The sequence below is a fragment of the Chenopodium album genome, chromosome 13 (assembly GCF_948465745.1).
Source record: "Chenopodium album chromosome 13, dcCheAlbu1.1, whole genome shotgun sequence".
Classification (NCBI taxonomy): Eukaryota; Viridiplantae; Streptophyta; class Magnoliopsida; order Caryophyllales; family Amaranthaceae; genus Chenopodium; species Chenopodium album.
This window is the reverse complement of record NC_137846.1, coordinates 18312737-18335710: the sequence shown is the minus strand read 5'-3', so window position 1 is coordinate 18335710 and position 22974 is coordinate 18312737. Positions and strand designations below refer to the sequence as shown.

Below are 22974 nucleotides of genomic sequence, written 5' to 3'. Positions count from 1 at the left end.
CCTTACCCTTCCCCCCTCTCCCTTAAAGCGTCTGACCCGCAAATACCTGACAACATAACCGCGAGGGTTGAGGTATGGTCAGGGTCCTCCTCCTTACCTTTAAAAAAACAAAAAAAAATCCAATACAAAGTTCCTTCTGTTTTTTGTGCGTGTAGGAAGTTGGGGAGGCTTCAATTAAGGGAAATTACTTGTGTTGATTAGCAACTGCAAGTCCAGAATCCCACAGTGAAAAAGTAAAAGGTGATTGAGAGACAAAATCTAAGTATTTCATTAAACAAACGAAGAATATTCTTACAAGCTAAACTTCAATGGAAGCAAGGAATTGAAGTTGATTCACTTTGCTTTATTCCTGCAATGCTATAAAAGAGCAGTAAACAACAAACGCAACACACAAGCCATTCTCAGTTTTGACATTTCTTGACCAACCAAAACTGTATAACAACTTTTATAGCCACCATGGCTAACACCCAGAATCCGATGAACCCCAAAGTATCAGCTCAGTTACAATCTCAGCTGCAAAAACAATCATGGGATGCTGAAAAAAGCAACGTGTTGTTGCCTTCTTATATAGGCACGTCCCTGCTGTCGAGGGGTAACGAACGAGGAGGCATCTTCTTGACCTCTGATGATAATGCCCTCTCCAAACAGATTGAGCAGCTGCACCAACCTGATGCTCGAAATGTTAATGTCAGACCTCTTTTCCATCTAGTTGAGGAAATCATCCGCCATGCTACTCAAAATACTGAAAGGTCTTCAATGGTATAGCGAATAAATAACTTATTTCAAAATATTTGTATTAGTATTTTCTTCATACCCGACCTTGCATGTTTACTCATATCTGTTTTCTGACCTGTTTACAGGGTCAGAGGGATGCCCAAGGAAGCAGACTTACCCTTGACGGTCTTCAAGAAGTTCCTGATTTGCCACTCATTGTTGAAAGGATATCCTCTGAGGTATTTCCTGAACTGTTACATCTCTATAAACCGCATAATATAAGGTCCCAGTATTCAGTGGTTGCAGCTTAATCTAAACATAAAACAGGTTTCCTGTTTTCACCTTTGTTAGCTTATAGTTCAAATGCATTTTATAGTTAATTACATGCACAAGAATGTGTCCTGTTTTCTGAAAATTACTCGCTAAAACTGGTTTTAGTTGACTGTTAGTAATACCTATAAAACTGATGCAGATGACATGTAATGTGTCCTGTTTTCTGAAAATTACTCGCTAAAACTGGTTTTAGTTGACTGTTAGTAATACCTATAAAACTGATGCAGATGACATGTAATGTGTCCTGTTTTCTGAAAATTACTCGCTAAAACTGGTTTTAGTTGACTGTTAGTAATACCTATAAAACTGATGCAGATGACATGTAATGTGTCCTGTTTTCTGAAAATTACTCGCTAAAACTGGTCTTAGTTGACTGTTAGTAATACCTATAAAACTGATGCAGATGACATGTAAGTTACTGAGTGGATACGATGCACACAATACCACCCTCTCGGTGTTGAATATGCTGCCACACTTTTCTTGGGAAGCCAAGGTGGTGCTCACATTAGCAGCATTTGCTATGACTTTTGGAGACTTCTGGCTTCTTGCCCAAATTTATTCTACAAATGCCCTGGCAAAATCAATGGCACTTATGAAGCAATTGCCTATGGTTGTGGAGCATGCAGGCGCCTACAGAAACCAGTTTGAAGCCACTAATAGTCTAATAAAGGCCATGCTTGATACAACTAGGTGCATTGTTGAGTTCGGAGAGTTACCCACTATGTATATCACAGATGAAGATCCTGAAGTCAAGGCTGCAATGAGGCATTTCCCAATAGCTATTTATTGGATAATCAGAAGTGCTGTGGCTGCTGCGACCCAGATTACAACCATGTCTAGCAAGGGAGTCGGGTAAGCTTTGACTATACAATAATGCGATGCCTGATACAACGCAAGGTTCTCTAATAGATTTTCTTTTTGACAGAAATATGTCAGCCACAGCTGAATCATGGGAGCTCTCCAACTGGGCTCACAAACTTAAAACAATCAATGATCATCTCAGGAGCACCTTAGACAACTTGTACATGCTTATAGGTCAGATAGCTTCTCAATTCATCAAATTTCTTACTTATAATCTTGCATTATATTTGTACAATAATGCCTAGAATATTATTTAGCTCTAATGGACATTGGTTTTTCATATAGAGGAGAAGAAACAGATTGACGCTTATAATGTGATCAAGAAAATCATCTACCACACAATTCATGTTGACAACATGAAAGTCCTGAAGACCTTGATCTATGCTGATGATGACATATCTCCACTTTATGATGGTCCTGCAAAGAGAAGGGTTTGTGCTCGAAACTTCAGTCCATAGTATATATCAACTATCATTCATTCCAAACAATAGTTTTTTTTAACATAGCTTTCTAATCAAGGAAACTGTACCTATATTTTGGCTAATTTGAAGGTCCACCTTGAGATGTTGAGGAGGAAAAATGTGTTATTACTCATATCAGGCCTCGATATCACTCATGAAGAGCTCTTCATTCTTGAGCAAAGCTACAATGAATCGAAGGTCCACGAATATGAGATTGTCTGGATCCCAGTCATTGACCGTTCTCTGCAATGGACAGATGCCATGGAAGTAAAGCTTGAGACTCTAAAAGCCTCAATGCCCTGGTATTCTGTTCATCATCCTTCAATAATCGGAAATGCAGTCATCAAGTTCCTTAAAGATGATTGGCACTATCATGGTAAGCCTATGCTTGTGGTGCTGGATCCTCAGGGAAAAGTTCTGAGCCCAAACGCAATCCACATGATGTGGATCTGGCAAAGCCAAGCTTTCCCATTCACAAGCATGAGGGAAGAGGCTCTTTGGGAACAGGAATCATGGAGGCTTGAACTGCTTGTCGACAGCATAGATCAAAAAATTCTAGACTGGGTAAGTTGCCTTCGCTATTTTGTCTATCTAAGCATGTTCCCAGCTTATATACTATGTATGATTCACCTACTTGCAAAGATGCAGGTTCTGCTTTTTAGAAAATTTTTATGTAAACAGGCAAACTTTGAGTAGTTTACTACTATTTGGTTATAAACCAGTAGAAAAAAACACAATCATAATATTCATTCTAATATGAACGGTTACAACCCTTTAATCCTATATACACATCAAGAGCACAGAAGCCCCCACAAAGTCCAATTGCCCACCTTAAGTGAATTATTGAAATATTCATATGCCCATACATGCAGTTTCTTGGTAGTTTGTAAATAGTATTGCATTACCACAATTCCAAAAGCCATGAAAATTTTAGACGAGATTACTAGTTGCAGAAAATTTAAAATAGGAAGCTCAACCACGAGACTCTCAATCAAAACAGCTCAATGATTTGAAGGCGATTAGACCATAGAGAAAACTAGTGGAGCTTATAATCTGACATTAGTGCAGTAAATAGCTTACTTGTTTAGCAGGAGAGGGAAACCTTAAAAGAAGTGTTTTCGCAACTTGAGTATCCAAGACCATCTGCAATAGAGAATCAAAAGCATTTAAGCTAAAAAAGTAATAGATCAGATAAAAACTAGTCTAAAGTGACCAAATAAAGGGAAAAAACCCTAAAAATTAGGGTAAGATTGCATAACTGAAACTCACCAAATTATCCCAACATTCATAGTAGGTTCTTGTTCTTCTTGAAAATAGTACATGGGTGCACCATGCGCATGTTGCACCCGAAAAGAACATTAGACATATTTTAAAGAACATAGGCAAAAAAAAGAACATTTTAGTGTTTGAAAAAGAATATACCTGTGTTTGACAAAAGAACATGTTTGTGTTTGACAAGAACATGACATTACAAAGAACATATAGTCGTTACAAAAAGAACATGTTATTTTTCATGGTTACTTGGGTGGTTAAACGTATTTGAAAAAGAACATTATATTTGACAAAAAAAAAAACATGTTTGTGTTTGACAAAGATAGAGGTGATCATTGGGCAGGACAGGCCAAGGTTAAAAAATCAACTCACTTATCGGGTCGGGCCAAGTTTTAGGCATAAATTTTTGTGCCCAAACCCTCCCAAAATGGTCCGGCCGTGCGGGCTTTTCGGGTCGAGTAAAAAAAATCAACTAAAATGCATAAAAACGCATTTCCAAACCCGCCCAAAAAATTAAATTTACGGGCCGGGTCCGACCCGATTTTGGGGGCGAAAAAATTCTTCCCAAAACTCGTCCAAAATCGGGCCAGGCCGGTCTAACTTTGATCACCTCTAACCAAAGAACATAAAGTCTTTACAAAAAGAACATGATAATACATTAAAGAACATGTTCATTTTCCTAGTTACTCGGGTGAATTTTTTATTTATTTTTATTTATTTTTAATTTTTTTTATGTACCTACATTAAAGAACATATTTTATAATGTAAAAAACATAATAATCAAACTTAAAGGACATATTATGCTCGTATTCTTTATAAATATCTATAATGTTCTTTTTTTTCGCCCATATTCTTTTAAATATACCTAATATTCTTTCCAGGTGCACCATGCGCATGGTGCACCAACCACACATTACTTCTTCTTGTCATGGCTTCACCTATTCTATGTTAATTTTAGTACCTTTAGTCCTGTCAAAAGTACTATTGGTAAATTATTTCTACACTAACTTCAAGGGAACCTCTAACTTTCCTACAAACAGATCAGAGAAGAGAAGTACATTTTCTTGTATGGAGGAGATGACCTACAATGGATCAGAAAGTTTACAAACGAGGCACATACTGTATCGCGAGCTCTGCGAGTTCCACTTGAAATGGTCTATGTTGGCAGGAGCCATAACAAGGAACTTGTGCGTAAGGTTTGTGCAGCTATAACAATGGAACAACTGAGCCACTGCTGGCAAGACCCGACCTTTGTTTGGTATTTTTGGACAAGAATTGAGAGCATGATCTTCTCGAAGATTCAATTAGGGAGAGTCCACGACCATGCAGATATCATACTGCAAGAGATACAAAGGCTCCACAGCCATGACAAATCTCATGGTGGCTGGGCAGTCCTAGCCAAAGGCTCAACAATAGTGGTCCATGGTCAGGGTAAGCTTGCTCTGACTGCTCTTCAAGAAATGGAGATATGGAAGGAGCGTGCTGTAAGAGAGGGATTCGAAGTGGGGTTTGAAAGTCATTACAAAGAACTTCATATGAAGGAATACCCATGCCATAGGATTGAGTTCCCCTCTAGTGTGAGAATTCCAAAAAGTATGCTATGCCCTGAGTGCCGTCGCCACATGCATAGGTTCAATTCATTCATCTGCTGCCATGAAGATTACGATCCTGAAGCTGAGATTCCACCTGCAGTAGCGGCTGCTGCAACTACTGTTGCTCAATATGAGGGCTAAGTCACAATGTTTCTGTGATTTTCATTTTGTCTTGCCTTTTTTTTTTTTTTCTTTTTCTTTTTTCATAAAAGCATTATACTAGAATAAAGACCAAAGAGGTGAAGTGATACATTTGCTACATATATTATGATCCATTCTCGTTGCAAATGGCTTCAGTCTTGTAATTCGCTTTCATGTTAACAGTGTACTCTCTCCATATACAAAGTATCAAGTAATTATTTAATGTTCATGCAAAATTAGTTAGAGAGACTAAAACTCTTTAATGTATCCACTGATTGATCTCAAGTTTGGGCTTCCTTTTGTTCCTGCTAAAAGGTTGACACATATATGACCCTAAATCATTCTAAAAGGTAGAGAAACACAAGGAATGCCATGAAAACCATGGATGGAGTTCACATATAACGTCAAAGATAGGATAACATATGAATAGAGTTGCCAACTGGTTTAGGTTATACCCATCTTTACATGCAACGATTGCTGATTCTGAACTTACAGACTCAGTTGCTGGAAGAAAAATCAGCACAGTTTGTTAGTTTATATTACCAGTTAGGTGATTTGGTTCAAGCTTAATCTAGCAGCAGCAGATGCAGGGCAATTAATCACAGCAAGTTAAGCTCAGCAAGAGGTTGTTAGGCCTCGTCCACCTCAGCAAGAAGTATGTAGATAGTTTGTTATGATAATGCAATTCTGTAAGAAAGTTGTTAGGATGTAATAAGCTTAGCTCCTTTCAACTTCTGTATATATATATATACGTAAATTATAAGAAATGAGAATTCATTATATTTTCCCCAAATTTTGGGTTTGTAAGAGTTTCTCTCACTATCTTAAAATCAATAAAATTCTCAATTCCTCTTCATACATTCAAAGTTTTTCTGCATAATTCATTTGATGAAATTTACTGTTTCATCAAATTCAATACAGTTTCTATAAGAAAACCATTGAATTTTGATGTGTATCATGTATCTTTTCATGGTATATGCTCCAAGGTATATAAAGTTCACAGATAGGTTGAAGATACAGATTACAGATTGCGCTACACACTTCATCCGCTGACTCTCACTATAACAATTAGAGAGAATTTAACTTGGTTTCAGTCAAAATAGCAGAGCTGAACCCAATGTTTAGTTTCAACCCCAAAGAGGTCAATAATTTTTTAAACTTGCAATGTAAATCGATTTGGAAGTTGGGAAGAAAAAAAACAAGGATAAAAATTGGTTAGGGTATTGTATCAGCTCACAGTTTCTGTTGGAGAGAGCTTGGATGTACTTCTGCTTTATAATGCACAATGGCAGACGGTGGTATAGATCCGATACAAATCTCGTGTATTGTTCTGAAAAGGGGAAATGAATCAAACCATCTGTTGCTTTCTAAGACCTCGTATACCTCTTTAGCTGTCGAGACACCCTTCAAGAAAATAAAGACAGAGGCTGCTATAAGTGGAATAAACATCATTAACTGTATCAGAAAATTATATTGCTGGTCAAATAAATAAAAAGAGCATCCGAGATATTGATTAACTTCTCTCTAGAATCAGATGCTTGAAACATGCAGTCTAACATTGTCTGTTAAAATGTATATATTTCATTTTCCATATGCATCCAATGGATACGATGATTTTTAACAGTCTACCTGTAATTTCTGCCCCTGCAACATCTCAGCTTCCAGCTCCTTAAAGGGTCTAGCACGATTTAAAAATAACATTAGATTAGCATTTGCCTGAAACAATCAATCACCACAAAGTATTCATTGTAGGGAAACATAAAAAAAGTTTTACAAAATCTATACCTCTTTCCTCCATGAATTGCAAAAGCCTCTGCAACTTTTCTGTTCCTTCCTCCAACTGTCAAAGGAAAACCATTGAGCATATTAAGTTGAAAGAATGTTTTTGAAAAAAAAAAAACAATCAATCAAACAAGAACGTGAACTGAGATTTTACAACAAGTAGCGATAAGATCAGCAACTCCACAACTCTCAAAGAAAGTGTCCTCTCTAACCGATGGAAACAGTCGCTTGGAGAATGCCCTCATTTCATTCAAGCCAATTCTCATGATTGCTGCCTGAAATAAACCATTCTGATTACTCTTGCAGCCACATGTGACCTACCAGCAACAAATCTAGCTAAATAGACCGTTCTAATTACTCTTGCAGCCACATGTGACCTATACCAAGCAACAAATCCAGCTAAATAGAATTTCACAGCATTTTGAATATATTTTGGACATTTATTTACTTTAGAAAGACAATTTGAGCCATAGAATATTTACTCACAAAACTTTGCTTACTTTTGAATTACTCCCCATATCCAAGCCATCAACAAATCCTGTAAGTAGAGCACATTATGGTCATTATCCATTGAATGCATTAACTCTTATCAATAATCTTCAATCGAATGAAAAGAGCAAGTGCTAAAAAAAGAAAAACCTGCAGCTATGGCCACTACATTTTTTAGTGTACCACATAATTCCACTCCTTCCACATCTTGAATCTGTTTTTCATGAAACAATTATAATGGTGTATGTGAGACTGTGAGGAGACATAGCGTAGAAGGAATAAATCATGAAATGTTCTAATTTCAGAAGAGATTCCAAAAGAATAAAGAACAAACTCACAGTTGTGACAGCAAAATAGGGTGTGGCAAATAGTCGAGCCCACCTATCTGCAACCTCTTTATTTTCACTATATCCTAATGTTGCTTCACTAAACTTCTCCTCAGCTATCTACAAAAGAAGAATCAGTTATTCTGATTACCCAAGGGAAAGTTATAGGCCATACCTCATTCAAAGATACAATAAAGTCAGTAATAAAATAAACAAATAAATAAAAAATTGTTTAAGTACCTCATCAGCAATATTTGCCCCCATTAAAACACAACAATTGACTCCAAGTTGCTTAGAGATTACAGAGGATATCATGCATGGGCCATCAACTTTGACCTCCATGCCTTTGATCAATGAAATAGCCTCGACATCACCCCTTAGTTTTCCAGCTAGTCTCTTACAAACACCATCAACAAACTGATGTGGTGTCACGAATACCAGCATGTTAGCATCTCTGACTGCACATAGTTCACCCAGTCAAAACAATAAAATGAATTAAAAAGAAAAAAAATACCATTGAACTATAATGATTAAAGAATATACAAGTTAATCTTGACTAGAGCTTCTGAAGAGAATAATACAAACCCACTCTACCAAGCCAAAATTCTCATTTTATATATCTTTAACATTGTGACAATTGGATATTGAGTACTAAAAAAATGTCATCTTAATTTACCATAATTTCATTTGTATGTATCAAGGCTGAAGCAGTAAATTGAAACTCTGTATTTGTAGATGTCTACACAGTTTGATGCTTCTTAATGAACATATTAGCCTTTATAGTCAAATCTCTTGGTGCAAAAATACACCTAAATAGTAAAATTGTAATCACTTCCAAGAGGCGGTATGAATATTTAAGGAAATTTAAACCATATGTAGAAGAGGAAATTGGACACAACTATTCTGATTCCTCAATAACATGGTAGCTAACTTTTTCCAATTTCCCTCCTAAAATTAATTGTTCCATAGTCCCAACCATTCGAATCAAAGAATTTGACATGATTCACATATATATCTTTTCATAGTTGTTTTAACCCCATTCTCTCTCCCATATCACTTACTATGAAAAGGATACATTTTTTTAAAAAATATGAAAAATCAATCACAAACCACTACAGCTTCAAGAAATAAGACAAATCTTTTCGAGCTATCCTCAAATAGGACTCCCTCTATTGATTATTAACAATCATGTATTTATTATTGTGATGACCACAAACAATCTAATTATCTTATAATAAAAACTTAACTCACCCAATCCATGTGGACCCACTCACATACTCTTTTTCTCTCATATTCTCCATTTATATTTCATGTTATGTGGGTCCTCTCACCACTAAATATCTTTAATCAATTAGTTTTCAGTTATTTTTATTACCCCCATTATCAACCAAAAAAGTTACCACACCCTTAAGGGGTGTTTAGTTCACGAATTTTAGGTATTAGGTATGGGTTTCCACATGTGTTTTGTAGACAATAATAAGAATTTTAATTCCATCAAACCAATAATTTAGATATCAAATAACAGAAGAAAAAAAATGAAAAAAAAAAAATCATTTTAAAACAAAATTAAATGCATGGTATTACTATCAAATTCTAAACTAATTCCAGTGTGATTTCATTCCTAATTCCAACCTCATACCTCTCGACAAACAAAACTTGCTCAATATTCGCAAACAAAAGTATATGTGATCCATAATTTCAAGCAAAGAAAATATATATAATACCTGTGGTATCGAGGTCTGGGTCAGCAATCAAGTAACTATTAAGCTTACTTTGTATTAAATATTCTAGACAATCAAGTAACTATTAAGCTTACTTTGAAAGACATCGACCTTGTTCTGGAACCGGAACCTCCCGAGTCCTGATTTCGGTTCCCAATTTTTAGGAACCTATTGAACAGGTTCCGGTTTCGGTTCCTATTTTTAGGAACCTGTTGCAATAGGTTCCGGTTTTGGGTCATGAGATTTTTACAGGGTACCTTGCTATGCTCACCCCTACTACTCCCTCTAGTTATCCTAAATTTTAGGTACTCCGCAACAAAAATTTTTTTTTCTTAACCTCCTGTCTTTTGATTGTAAATTCTAATTTGTTTTTTAAAATTATACTCCTCCGTCCCCTTTTGTGTATCTTTAAACAAAAAATACGGGAATTAAGATTGAGAATGTGAAGTATTAAAAGTATATGGGAAAGTGAAATTCCCAACCAATAAAGTAATAAAAGTGCATGGAAAAAAGATATTTCCAATTAAAAAACTAATTGATGTATATGAGAAAGAGAAATTGGAAGATTCAAAAGTGTAAAACATTAAATTAGTCAAAAATTGTCACAATTTTTATGGCTAATGTTAGGGTAAAATAGGAAGAGGTCTTAATAAGAACAAAAAGAATGAGGGTACTAAAATCTTTTTATATATCTTAATAATAATAAAAATATGAAATGTGACAAACATTTAGGGGTACTCAAAATGGCAAAAGTGACAAACAAAAGGGGACGGAGGGAGTATTTCTTTCATTTCACTATTTATATATACTAGTTTTATGCCCGGGCGATACCCAGATGGTTGATAAAAGTTTAGAATAAACTTTTGGATTGAATGTTAAATATAGTCATATAATTCCTTTTAATAATGCGAGATATTTAGACATACTGTATTGAAATTATTTTTTATTGTTCTGGAATTATTTTTACCGAACTGATAATATTTTTACCAAAACTAAAATTATTTTCCTTGATTAAAACTAATTTTCACTATTTCTGTATTATTTTTGTAAATAAATTAAATATATTATAAATGGATCTTACTTTAAAGAATTTTATAAAACGAATTTTGTGATAGAAATAGTACCAAGTTACTTCGTATAAGATATTTATTAAAAGTTATGATTAATTTTGTATATATAAAATATTAGAAGTATACCGATAATAAAAAAAAACTCTATACAACATTTTTATCTTGAAAAAATCATCCAAACTTCGCTTAGTTAGCATCATATACATGTCACAATCATACCTATTTGTCACCTTCGTGCCACGACACTTGGCAAAAAACTGAAATGTCAAGTATCGCTGTCTCGTGGCCTGATTGCGAGACCGGATTTATTTAATAATGATGATATGATAAGATATGATATTAGATAGATTGTGTTTTAATTAGTTTTGTACCCGGACGATCCCAGATCGTTGATAAAATTTCAGCATAAACCTTTTTACTTGAATGTTAAATACGGTCTTACAATTCCTTTTGATATGTAGGATATTTAGGCATACGATGTCATATTGCTTATTTAATTAAATAATAATGTACTTTTTGTAGTTTAGTTTGTGAATATGACTTGAAATTATTTTTATTGAACTTAAATTGTTTTTTTTTTATTAATTATCTATTTTTTAAAAGAAATTAAATATATTATAAATGGATCTTATTTTAATGAACTTTTTAAAACGAATTTTATGACGGAATTAGAACCGATTTATATGATATTTATTAAATGCTATGATAAATTGTAACACCCCCGATTTACTAACTAATAATAAACAATAAATAAAGGAAAAATAAACAACCTTTAAATAAAATTGCGGAAGCATACACCTAAATCGGAGGTATTACCGCCACACTCGACAACCTGTCAAGTGTTAAGGCTTACAAAATCCCAATAATTACAACTCAATAATCTAAGTGAGCTATTTATACAATTTTACAAACTCGTTATAGCATACTAATCGAAACACTTGAGCTCCTTTAGATACGATCACTTGTTAAACCTGCTTAGAAAATCTTGACTGCTCACCATTAAGGACAAATTCCAAAATAAATCGTCATAGGGCCACCATAAGAAAAAGACATGGTCGCAAACACAAGTAGCACAACAAACAAACAACACACACATGTCAGCAAAAAGCTGAGTAATCACCACTTATCAAATATACAATGAAGTAATATTATATTTAATAATATAATTAGCTCACTGACTATGTAGTTCGAAACTACATTCACCAAAATATCAAACTAAATAAGACACTCTATATAACTAACCTTGATAAAAATCCCACCTCAAAAATAATAATATGATACTCTGCTCAATTAACTCATCTAACCAATAAGTGTGTCACGCTTTTTGTTTTATACCTAGCCTTGGACATGAGTAATTCAAACAACAAACCAACAAGTATAAAAACTTAAATACTCTCAATAACCAGAAAACACTTTAAACCAGACCACATACGGGCCAATTCCCACTAGAGGGGCCCACTGAAAAATAAATAATAAAGATTGTACCTCATTATCATCCTCTTACCAACATGCCAAAGACTGAGGTATATAACGCCGAACCTCAAACCAAGAACAAAATAATCATTCTCAACCTTTTGATCTCATATATACATCGATCAGATAATCATCATTCACAAGCTAGTTTATAATATCTCAATAATGGCACAGGTTCCCAAATAATTAACATAACAATTCAATTCATAAATATCTCAACTCTTAGGGTAATAATACTAGCACCAAAAATTAATAAATTCTCAACCCGAAGTTATATTAGTAACCCTAAACCTCGATAAAACGATACTCCCTATAGAAACAACATTAAAAACCCTAGAATTTATAACACAAACAATTAATACGATAATTAAATCATATAATACAATACATATACAACTAATCATATATATATAAATCTTGATCATACAAATAATAAAATTTACATATAATAATACAAATATAATTAATAAAAACAATAATTAATGATCAAATAAACAACTCCAAGGATTAAGATTCGTGTGATTACACATAATAAATAATACAATCAAACATCTCCAGATTGATAAAGTGTGATTACATATAATAATTAATATGATCAGACAACTCCAAAGGGTCGAACGTGATTACATATAAAAATATATGAATATATGATTCCAATGCATGAATTGATATACTGTGATTACCTCGTGGGAATAATTAAGCAAATATTAGAGCAGTTATGGTACTCCACCGATTCATGATTAACAACAATTCACGCACAACGCACAAGATACTCCACCATTAGATTATAACTGAGACACATAACCTGTAATTTTAGAAAAAGTAATAGGTTTGCAAAACTTTTATCATGGAGATAATTAAATGCTTATCATAAAGATTATGGCAAACAATATGCAAGCTGCCATAAACCCACAAACAAAACGGCTGCACAAACTTGGGTTAAATAGTTTAAATACCCTTACAAATATATAATCCTATTTAAATTAAAATAGGGTTTTTTTCACCCAAAAAAAAAAATTAAAATAGGGTTTTAAAACTTTTCGAACTCTAAAATAAAAATATGAGATTGGGAAAGTAATTTAATAAATAAAAATAATAACTATTTTTTTTAAAAAAATATATATATTATATAAAATCATAAAATATTCGGGTATTAGTTAGGTTCGATTTAATTACCACTAAAGTCAATTTAAAATTTTTAGGCGCCTAATGTTTTTAAATCTTCCGATTTTGGATTTAATTACTTGATTTAAAGTTCAACTTTTATTTTTGAAAAGTATTTTATTTAAAATAAATTAATTTGGAATTTTATTTGAAATAATAGGTATGTATTTATACATAAATTTATTGTGTTATTTAATTATTTTTAAAATAAAATTAATCATAATTCTCTGGACCTTAGTATTATTTATTTTATTTTATGTGTGAGTTTTGGGTAGTCTTATTAAGGGCATATAGGATTAGAGCTGTCAGTTTCTGACCCGAACCGTTAAACCCGACTGTTTCGAACCGATCCGAAAAGGAACTGAACTGCTTAAAACCCGTTTTTTGGAAACCGAAAACTGACCCGACCCAATTTTTTCCTACCCGAAACTGAACTGAATCGAATTTGTGCGAACCGTTACTAACCCGACCCGGTATCAAGCCAAACCGTTACAACCCGAAACTGAAAGCAACCCAAATCGATTACGCCTAAACCCGATAGTAACCCGACCCATTTTAAACCGAAAACCATTAAAACCCGATAAAAATCCGATAAACCTAAATCGTTTCAACCCGTAACCCGTTGTGACCAAACCGGTTTAATCCGTAACCCGTTGTGACCGAACCGTTTACGACCCGTGACCCGTTGAGACCAAACCGTTTAAAACCCGTGACCCGTTATTACAATCTGTTACCCAATATGTTTATGATCTAATCCGTTTCAACCCACTACTCGATAAACCCAACTTATTTATGACTTGACTTGATTATAACATGACCCGTTCCTATCCGTTATCTGACTAATTCGACTCGATAATCATCCGACTCAATTTTAACCCGATATGATTTGATTAGAAACCCGCTTCAAATTGGTTAAACTCGTTTTCAAACCAACCAAGTTCAATCTAAACCGATTATAACCTGAAACGATAATGATTGGACCCGATTTTACCCGATATGTTTTGAACCGAAACCCATTTTCGAACCGACCCAGTTTAACCCAAACTGATTATGACCCGAACCAATTACGACCCGTCCTGATTAAGACCCGAACTGTTTTTAACCGAAACCCACATTAAACGGGCTAAACCCGTTTTCAAACCGACCCGATTCAACCCAAATTGATTATGACCCGAACCGACTAGAACCCGACCCGATAAGGACCCAATCCGAATAGAAACTGCAATTACAAAAACCAAACCAAACTGACCCGATAATTTTCAAAACCGACCCAAAACTGACCCGCTAATTATTTCAACCCGTTATAAACCGACCCGTTATAACCCGAAACTGATAAACCCTACCCAAACCCGAACTGTTTACCCGAATTGACACCCCTATATAGGATAGATGATTTCTTTCTATGTGCATTGTATTTAATTCTTTTTGAGTTGTTTATTTTTGAATGAATTGTTTATGCAAGGTATTTAAATTATGTATGTGTTATATGGATGATTTGTGCAATGTAATATGTATGAGTGATCATTATGTGGTATGTGAAGCATGTAATTATGTGACTTGATTTGTAGTTATTAATGATGCTATTTATTTTTGGGGGGTTGTTGGTGGGATATATCTTTCTTTTATTTGACTTTTCCTCCAAACCTTGTTTCTAATGAGTATCTATTTAAGCAACCTTATAATTTTATTGTGGAATATACTTGGGAAATTGTTGAATTGATGAAATATTGGGTTGAACACTTGTTTATGTTAATTTTGTATTTCAAATGGTTATGTATGTGAAATAATGTTTAGTGAACAAGTTTTACTTGGGAATTTTCATAGAATATGTGTATGAAGGAATTAAGTTTCTTTGGGGAAATGGAAAAAGAACTTATTGGGCATGCTAATAATCATTAAAATAAGAGCGAGTGAGTTAAACTAGGAGCGTTTCGTATATACAAATAGGCAAACGATTGAGATGAGAACTATCTTAAGGAATTATAAGGAGCTGTTTGATAATAATTTGATGTCATCTCAAATTGAACTTAATTTAAATTCTTAAATAAGAAAAAAAAAAAAAAAAAAAAAAAAAAAAAAAAGGGGATTTTTTTTTTTTCTTTCAAGAAATGAGGTGTTCTAGCTATTGCAGACAAACTAACGAATTAAGGCTTTGAGTGATGCTATGAAGTAAGTGACTGCGACCAGAATTTTTCTTTTGGGTTAATAAGAGCATCTAATGTTCTATTTCTAGTTAAATACATGTTGAGCTATGATAGTGTTTAATACCCTTTCACCATATTTGTTTTTTTATCCGTTATGCTTCAAATCTTGCTGGAAACTAAAGGACTATTTTATGATTCTTTTCTCATGTGTATATGTATGGATGATTATTTATTTATTTATTTATTATTTGAAAAGTGTGAAATAGGGGTGAAAGTGTGACAATTGTGCACCTTTTTCCTAAATATTGATAAATAATCATGCAATATGTCGTGATAAGTGGGTGTTTTGACTAATTTTATGCAAAGGGGTGAACGGCTAATGTTTATGCTTTAACTGACATAATTTGGATGAATTAAATAGATATTTTTGTGATCACATATAGGATGCTAATTTAGTGATTTTTGGATAATTTTTTTTTAAGATAAAATTGTTGTATAGAGTTTTGTTATCAATACAAAATTAATACTTCATATATACAAAATTTATGTAATTCCCCGTATTTTTAAATATTTTATAAAAGAAATTTTATTTTATTTATAATACTTATTCGTATTTTTCCCAGAATTTATTCTATAGGTTTGAAATTATTTTGGGTTGATAAACGATTTTGTTACAAAAGGATTTTTTTTTTTTAATTATCAATTCTACAATATATGTCCAAACAAACAAAGCCTAGTCCATTTTTATTTCTTAATTGGCCCATTATTTTTATGAGGCCCAAAATTTTTACTTACCCTACAACTCTCTCTCCTATAAATACCCCACACAAAAAGGTTAGTCTTATTTTCTTTTATTTATTTTTCCTTTATTTTTCTTTTATTTATTTTTCCTTTATTTTTCTTTTTTTTTTTATAACACTTTTCTTCTCCTTCACGTGAGAATGCAACCACCACCCCCACACTTGTGCTGCCATGGCGCCACCTCACCGGAGCCGCCTTCCGTCGCCAGCCATCAGTCACCGGCGGCCACCTAGTCAGCCGCCCAACCTCCTCCACAACGGTCCATTCTTCCTCCTTTCTCTTCCTCTTTGTTTTATATGTATATAGTATTGGTTTTGGTTTTAATTGTTTGAAAGATGTTTAATTAGTATCAAAAAAAACATGTTTTAATGGTTTAAAAGTATAATTTAAGATTATTAGATTGGTTTTAATTAATAAATTATAAAGTTAGGGTTTAAAGTTATTTAAAAACATGATTTTTAGGGTTCTTATACTAATTGATTTGGGGCTTTTGTATACCTAATGATTTTATTGATTAACTGGGCATAAAAGTATGTTTTAATAAAGTTTTTAGGGGTTTTTGATTAAAGGATATTGCTGGAATTTTATTTAAAGAAGTAGTGTTGTGATTTTAATGAAAGGGGTTTGATTACCCATTAAAAGAGAGATTAATTAAGGGTTTTTAAATAATTTTCAGAATCTTACAAAGTTTTAAACTTGCTCTGATACCACTTTGCAACACCCCTATAATTCTCTCTTTAAACCTGTAAATACCCTGAATGAAATTAAAGAGAATTACTGACGTGCTACCGCCATGTGTTCAAACTTTAAGGCTATTTCAGAATTTCGCAGCGGAAAACTAGTTTAATTAAATTGAGGTTTCAAACCAATAATTAAAAACCAAATTAAGTCTTACAACTTCGAACCATTAAGGCCCTTATTCAAAACCCAAACTAGTGAAAATAGTATAAAATGAAACCGAGTTAAAACCAATTCAAAAGTAAGTAGCAAAATAAATTGTGAAAAGCAACCAACACTCCACTCAAAATCCCACCACCTAGATGTGAATGCTGCATGTGTAAGAACCTGTGGTTAATCTGCTCCCCAATATTACAAGTGTAAAAATTGGATCGTCACAGGGTCATTGAAAGGCGAAGGCCATGACCAAAGAAAGACACACAAAAGCACGCCATCATCAAAGCTGAGTACATACAAGCTGCAAAATATAATAAGAATTCCCTAGCATGCTACTAATAATCAATCATCACACATCATTAAACTATAGACTCAACACGCGACTCAACTGTGAGCTTTACTAAGACTTCACTAGTTAATAGTAGCTAAATCATTTCATTTTAATCATTGGATTAAGCAATAGACATGGTTGTCCATCCCATGCTCCATTTGGAACATCAATAAAAGAAAAACCTCATGCCTCCTTTCGGAAACATCAATAAAATATCCAACGACCACGGGCGCGACTCCGTGAACGTAGCTAGTATGAGATCTCATCTAAATCCTAGTTTTTTAAAAGTATTTGAAACAAGAGACTCGTATATCAAACAGCCTCTAGAAAAGTTCACGGCTAATACCCCGTGTACCCCAACCCCTGATTGTCATTACTCCAGATGTGCACAAATCTAGAGTTTTATTGCTCATCCATATTGCACTTTAAGTAATTTACAAGTTTAGACTTGGTGATGACTCATATGCAAAACAATACAATCAATCCAATATCAATTCAATCAAGTAAACCAAGTTTCCAATTCAATTCTTGATTTATAAGTGACAAGCAATATTTATTATTGATTCCTTTAACTACCACGGTGTATAAACACCTTGAGTGTATAGGGCACCCTAAAACCTTAACCTCGTCTTATAAGACTTTAATAAACTCCCTCTACTCAGATCATAATTAATTTATGAAAGAGTATTAAAAATTAACCTCATGGAACCATTATTAATTCCACTTATAGACAACCAAGAATTCATAACCTTTAATTAATCATAACATATCCAATTGATAAGAAAATCACTTATACATCACCCACAACCGTAGTCATATACTTATATCTCAAACATGTCTCATACACAATATACGGAAATCACAATGTATAACCAAACAATTATTTAACACCCTAGAAATTCCTTTCCTTTAAAATACCTGTTTTTGTCCTGTTTAAAACTTTAAATAGGAATATCTAAGACATTACCGCCACCGTGAGAACGGCTAAGGCAACTATCAAAGACACACAGCGGAAGACTAACTTCAAAACCTTTCAAAACAAGTCTACTTGAAAAGTCAATCCACAAAAGTAAAGTCAAACCAAAGTCAAACGAAGTAAAATAAATTCAACCTACAACTTGGAACCATTATAGGCCCTTATTAAAACCGAACCAAATTCAAAACCCTTTTCGTTAGTCACGCATAACAATATTATCATAAATGATTAAAGCGATAAACACAACATATACTTATGGAAACTAGCTTAATACGCTCTTCACTCATGTCCATTCATGAAAATGCTTTCAACACCTGAAAAGCTTATCTCTACCTATTTCCACTACTCTCCATTATAAATGGGTCATCATAGGGCCAAGATAAAGACAAGGCTAACAAACACACAAAACACACAATCAGCAAAGCTGAGTACATAAGCGTAATTAACACACTAGCATACAATTCCCTATCAACACACGACTTACCTTGTTGCACCTGTTTTTCAAGCATACAACATTCAATAAAAATTCTCACTAGACACTAAATAATTTATTTAGCATTGATTACGCATCGAACGGGTTTCCTCCTAACCTCCCCCAATAAATTGAGGTTACTGACATGGGAGCTAACCGTGCTAGCATCAAAAACCACACATAGGTGGCGGAATTCCTGCGCATAATAATAATAATAAAAAGGAATATACAGCGTCCTGTACTCCATTAGAAGTTATGGTTAAATATAAAAAACCATAACTCCCCCCATATGTTCATACTCAAGGTATATACGTTCCAAGAGTTTTGGTGCGTAATCTCTTTCACTTTACGTTATTTACCGATTATTAAACTTGGTGATGACTCTCAAACCATAATCATTCAATCAACAATAATTATTCAAACAATCAAATATATCAATTTAATTCTTGAATAATTAGTGACCACATAATATTTAATGTTGAACCCTTTTTGATTCTACCTCGGTGCCAATGGCACCTTAAACGCATAAAGCGCCACAAATCCTATCCCTCGGTGTTAAAAACGACTTAAGTGCACTAAGGCACCAACATACAATTTATTCCTCGTGTACATAGACACTTATATAGCTCCTTTCCTCATGCTTATAGCATCAATAAAAATTATATGAACCATAAATAAATTCTTTTTCAATATTCCAAACCAAATTAAACATTTAGTTTAATTAAACATGCTCTCTATCATGCCATAAATAAATATGTGGTTCATAAATAATATTCCAAGCTATTATTTTCCAATCAACAATCCATCACAAATAAATCATGCCTCACAGTCCATTCACCAATAACATCCAAATCAAAATTTCCAATTCAAACCTAGCATGATACTATTTGTAATCAACCAAACACATTTAGCATGTTTCTACATCAACATAATTATGCTAAGTATGCGAACGTACCTTGAATACGATCTTAATATCGCCACAATTAATAGAAATCGCTCACTTCAAGGTCTCCTACAATTTAAAATCATAAAAGAATATTAAAATCCACTCTACACAAATTTCCAGCAATATATACTATTATAAAACCCCTCATAATTTATTTAAAATAAGCTGAAATTATATTTAAAACATCATAATTCAATCCCAATTAATGGGTAATTAAAAATTCTTAAAGAAACTTGATTTTTAATGCTTTACCAAAAAATTCAGCACTATATTTTAATTAAATATTGCTGTAATTTAGTCTTAAAACACTTTAATCAAAGGTTTACACCATTATATATCATAATCCTTCAATAATTTATAAAGCAAGAACCTAGGGTTTCAAAAATTGGGGCTTTTTAATTAAAAACATAATCTGAAAATTAATTAACATAATACTTATAATCAAACATCAAAAATCAAATCACAAAACCCATAATTAATATTTAGATTTAGGATTAAATTGATTTTTAAAACAAAGATTAATTTTTTTTTATTCGAAAAAAGGGGAGGAAGGGGCAGCGGCAGCCACCACGCCGGCTGCCAGCGCCGGTGGCCGCCTGCTGGCGGCGGCTGACGCTGCTGGCGGCGACTGGCAGTGGTGGTGGTGTGGGCAGCCGAAAAAGAAGAAGGGGAAGGGGAAAAAGGAGAAAAGAAAAAAAAGAAAGAAAATAAGGAAAAAGGAGAAAGAAGTTTACCTTGGATTTTCTCCACTCTAGGAAAAGTTTGATTTGCCTCATATGTGGGATATTTATACCCCTTCTCTAAGACCCTTCTCCCTAAACTTTCCCTTTTTAATTTTCCTAATCTCATCCCTAATAAAACTTTACTAAAATAAACTTTCCTAAATTAAACCCCAACTTAATTAAAATAATTAATTAAATAAACTTTCCTTTTATAAAATATTTCCACTTATTAAAATAAATAACTAAAATACGTTAAATAAGACATTTCAATTCAATTAACTACTTCTCAAAATACTTATTTTAAATAAAATACGTATAAAAATACGAGGTATTACAAATTAAGCCCAGTCTTCTCTATACAGTACATGATACTAAGTTCTCGATACATTCCTAATCATGCTTCTAAAGGCAAGGTTTCGTAACTCGTATGTACCTTGAGTAAACGAATTGGTTGGCCACTTAACCAACTAGAAATCATCTTCTATAAAGTCCTCTCCTAAACCAAACAATAAAATTTCAATCAATACCCAAACAACCAAATTTACAGCAATACTAACTTACTTTAAGACCTTTAAAATCCAATTAATAAACAACACTTTTAAACCTTCCCTTTAATTAAAATCAAAAGTTTGTATATAGTTCTTTAAATTTCCTTCATGAAAACCTTAAAATACACCTTTTTTCATAGAATTACAGCAAGTTTAAAACTTTATAAGATTCTGAAAATTATTTTAAAACCCTTAATTAATCTCTCTTTTAATAGGTAATCAAACCCCTTTCATTAAAATCACAACACTACTTCTTTAAATAAAATTCCAGCAATATTCCTTAATCAAAAACCCCAAAAAACTTTATTAAAACATACTTTTACGCCCAATTAATCAATAAAATCATTAGGTATACAAAAGCAATAAAATCATTAGGTATACAAAAGCCCCAAATCAATTAGTATAAGAACCCTAAAAATCAGTTTTTAAATAACTTTAAACCCTAACTTTATAATTTATTAAATCTGAAAATTAAAACCAATCTAATAATCTTAAATCATACTTTTAAACCATTAAAACATGTTTTTTTATACTAATTAAACATCTTTCAAATAATTAAAACCAAAACCAATACTATATACATATACATATACATATAAGCTATATAAAACAAAGAGGAAGAGAAAGGAGGAAGAATGGACCGTTGTAGAGGAGGTGGGGTGACTGACTAGGTGGTCGCCGGCGACTGATGGCTGGCGACAGAAGGCGGCTCCGGTGAGGTGGCGCCATGGCAGCACAAGTATGGGGTGGTGGTTGCATTCTCACGTGAAGGAGATTTATAAGTCCCCAAATAATTTATAATCTCTTTTCATTGTACCATCATATGATCCTTATCATCAACTTTTAAATAAAATAAAAATTAAGTTCTAGTATTTTCCTTTGTTGAAACATCCTTAATATTTATCTTGTATCACAACCATTAAGCTGCTTCTTCTTCTTCATTTTACTAATCGCATTATAGGCATCCCTTGCAACAAAACTTTAAACCAGCATATGTAACTCCCAACTTCATTCCTCGTAAGTGAAATTGTATCAGTTATCCCAATACCATTATCTTTAAAGTAATGAGGGTGAATAATTGTCCTTTAGTCACTTGTCTTTGTGAACTTAGCCAAGGCCTTTTGTCACTAGGCATCATATCATGATTGTGAACCATCTCATGTCTTACACATCATTAAATGTCAAAATGATCAACATTAAATTGAACAAAAGTCTTACAACCACACCTCATATCTGCCTTAGAATTAGAATTGTCAAGAATAATACAACCTCTGACCTTATTTTCCAAAAAAAAAAAAAAAAAAAAATGACCTTACGGTTATTCCATAGTAAAATAACCTTTGATGGACATCTCCTCAAAATAGAGATCCTTTCCAAAAAAAAAACATTGAACATTACAGAGGTATCATTTTTCTTAGTTTGTAGAGGATCTTTTGTGCACTCAACACTTGTAGAGATGACACATGGATTAGGTCATTCAAATTGAATTTAATTGGGTCATTTTAGGTTTGGTGACTCATGATTTCATATTCACTAGTTTAGATCTTTTTATGCACTCATCATTTGTCCTAATTATTTTTCTTTCTAAAAATAATTGATCATATCATTGAGGTTAATCAGAAAGAAATCAAGTATGTATATTTGATGTCCGAAAGTAGTCTCCGACGTGATAGCGATCTTTATTTTAGGTAACATGTCAAACATTATGATGACTACTTTTCAATAATTTACTTACAAACAT

The 22974-nt window shown here is 33.2% G+C and overlaps 2 protein-coding genes across 2 annotated transcripts; one reads left to right on the top strand and one right to left on the bottom strand.

Annotated features, from left to right (window-relative positions):
• Nucleotides 1-410: 410 nt before the first annotated feature.
• Nucleotides 411-5689, top strand: LOC145576454 (protein SIEVE ELEMENT OCCLUSION B-like). The gene is made up of 7 exons (XM_081634215.1): nt 411-759; nt 861-953; nt 1451-1899; nt 1973-2082; nt 2194-2339; nt 2460-2933; nt 4682-5689. The coding sequence occupies exons 1-7, from the start codon at nt 457-459 to the stop codon at nt 5372-5374; spliced, it is 2268 nt and encodes a 755-aa protein (XP_081490341.1). The 5' UTR covers nt 411-456; the 3' UTR covers nt 5375-5689.
• A 454-nt stretch (nt 5690-6143) lies between these two features.
• Nucleotides 6144-17139, bottom strand: LOC145575331 (glycerol-3-phosphate dehydrogenase [NAD(+)] 1, chloroplastic-like). The gene is made up of 10 exons (XM_081633215.1): nt 17127-17139; nt 9696-9758; nt 8212-8429; nt 7984-8091; nt 7796-7859; nt 7657-7694; nt 7311-7431; nt 7160-7214; nt 7004-7052; nt 6144-6778 (listed from the first exon to the last, which is right to left on the bottom strand). Exons 1-10 carry the CDS (start codon nt 17137-17139, stop codon nt 6608-6610), a joined length of 900 nt encoding a protein of 299 aa, XP_081489341.1. The 3' UTR covers nt 6144-6607.
• Nucleotides 17140-22974: the final 5835 nt, after the last annotated feature.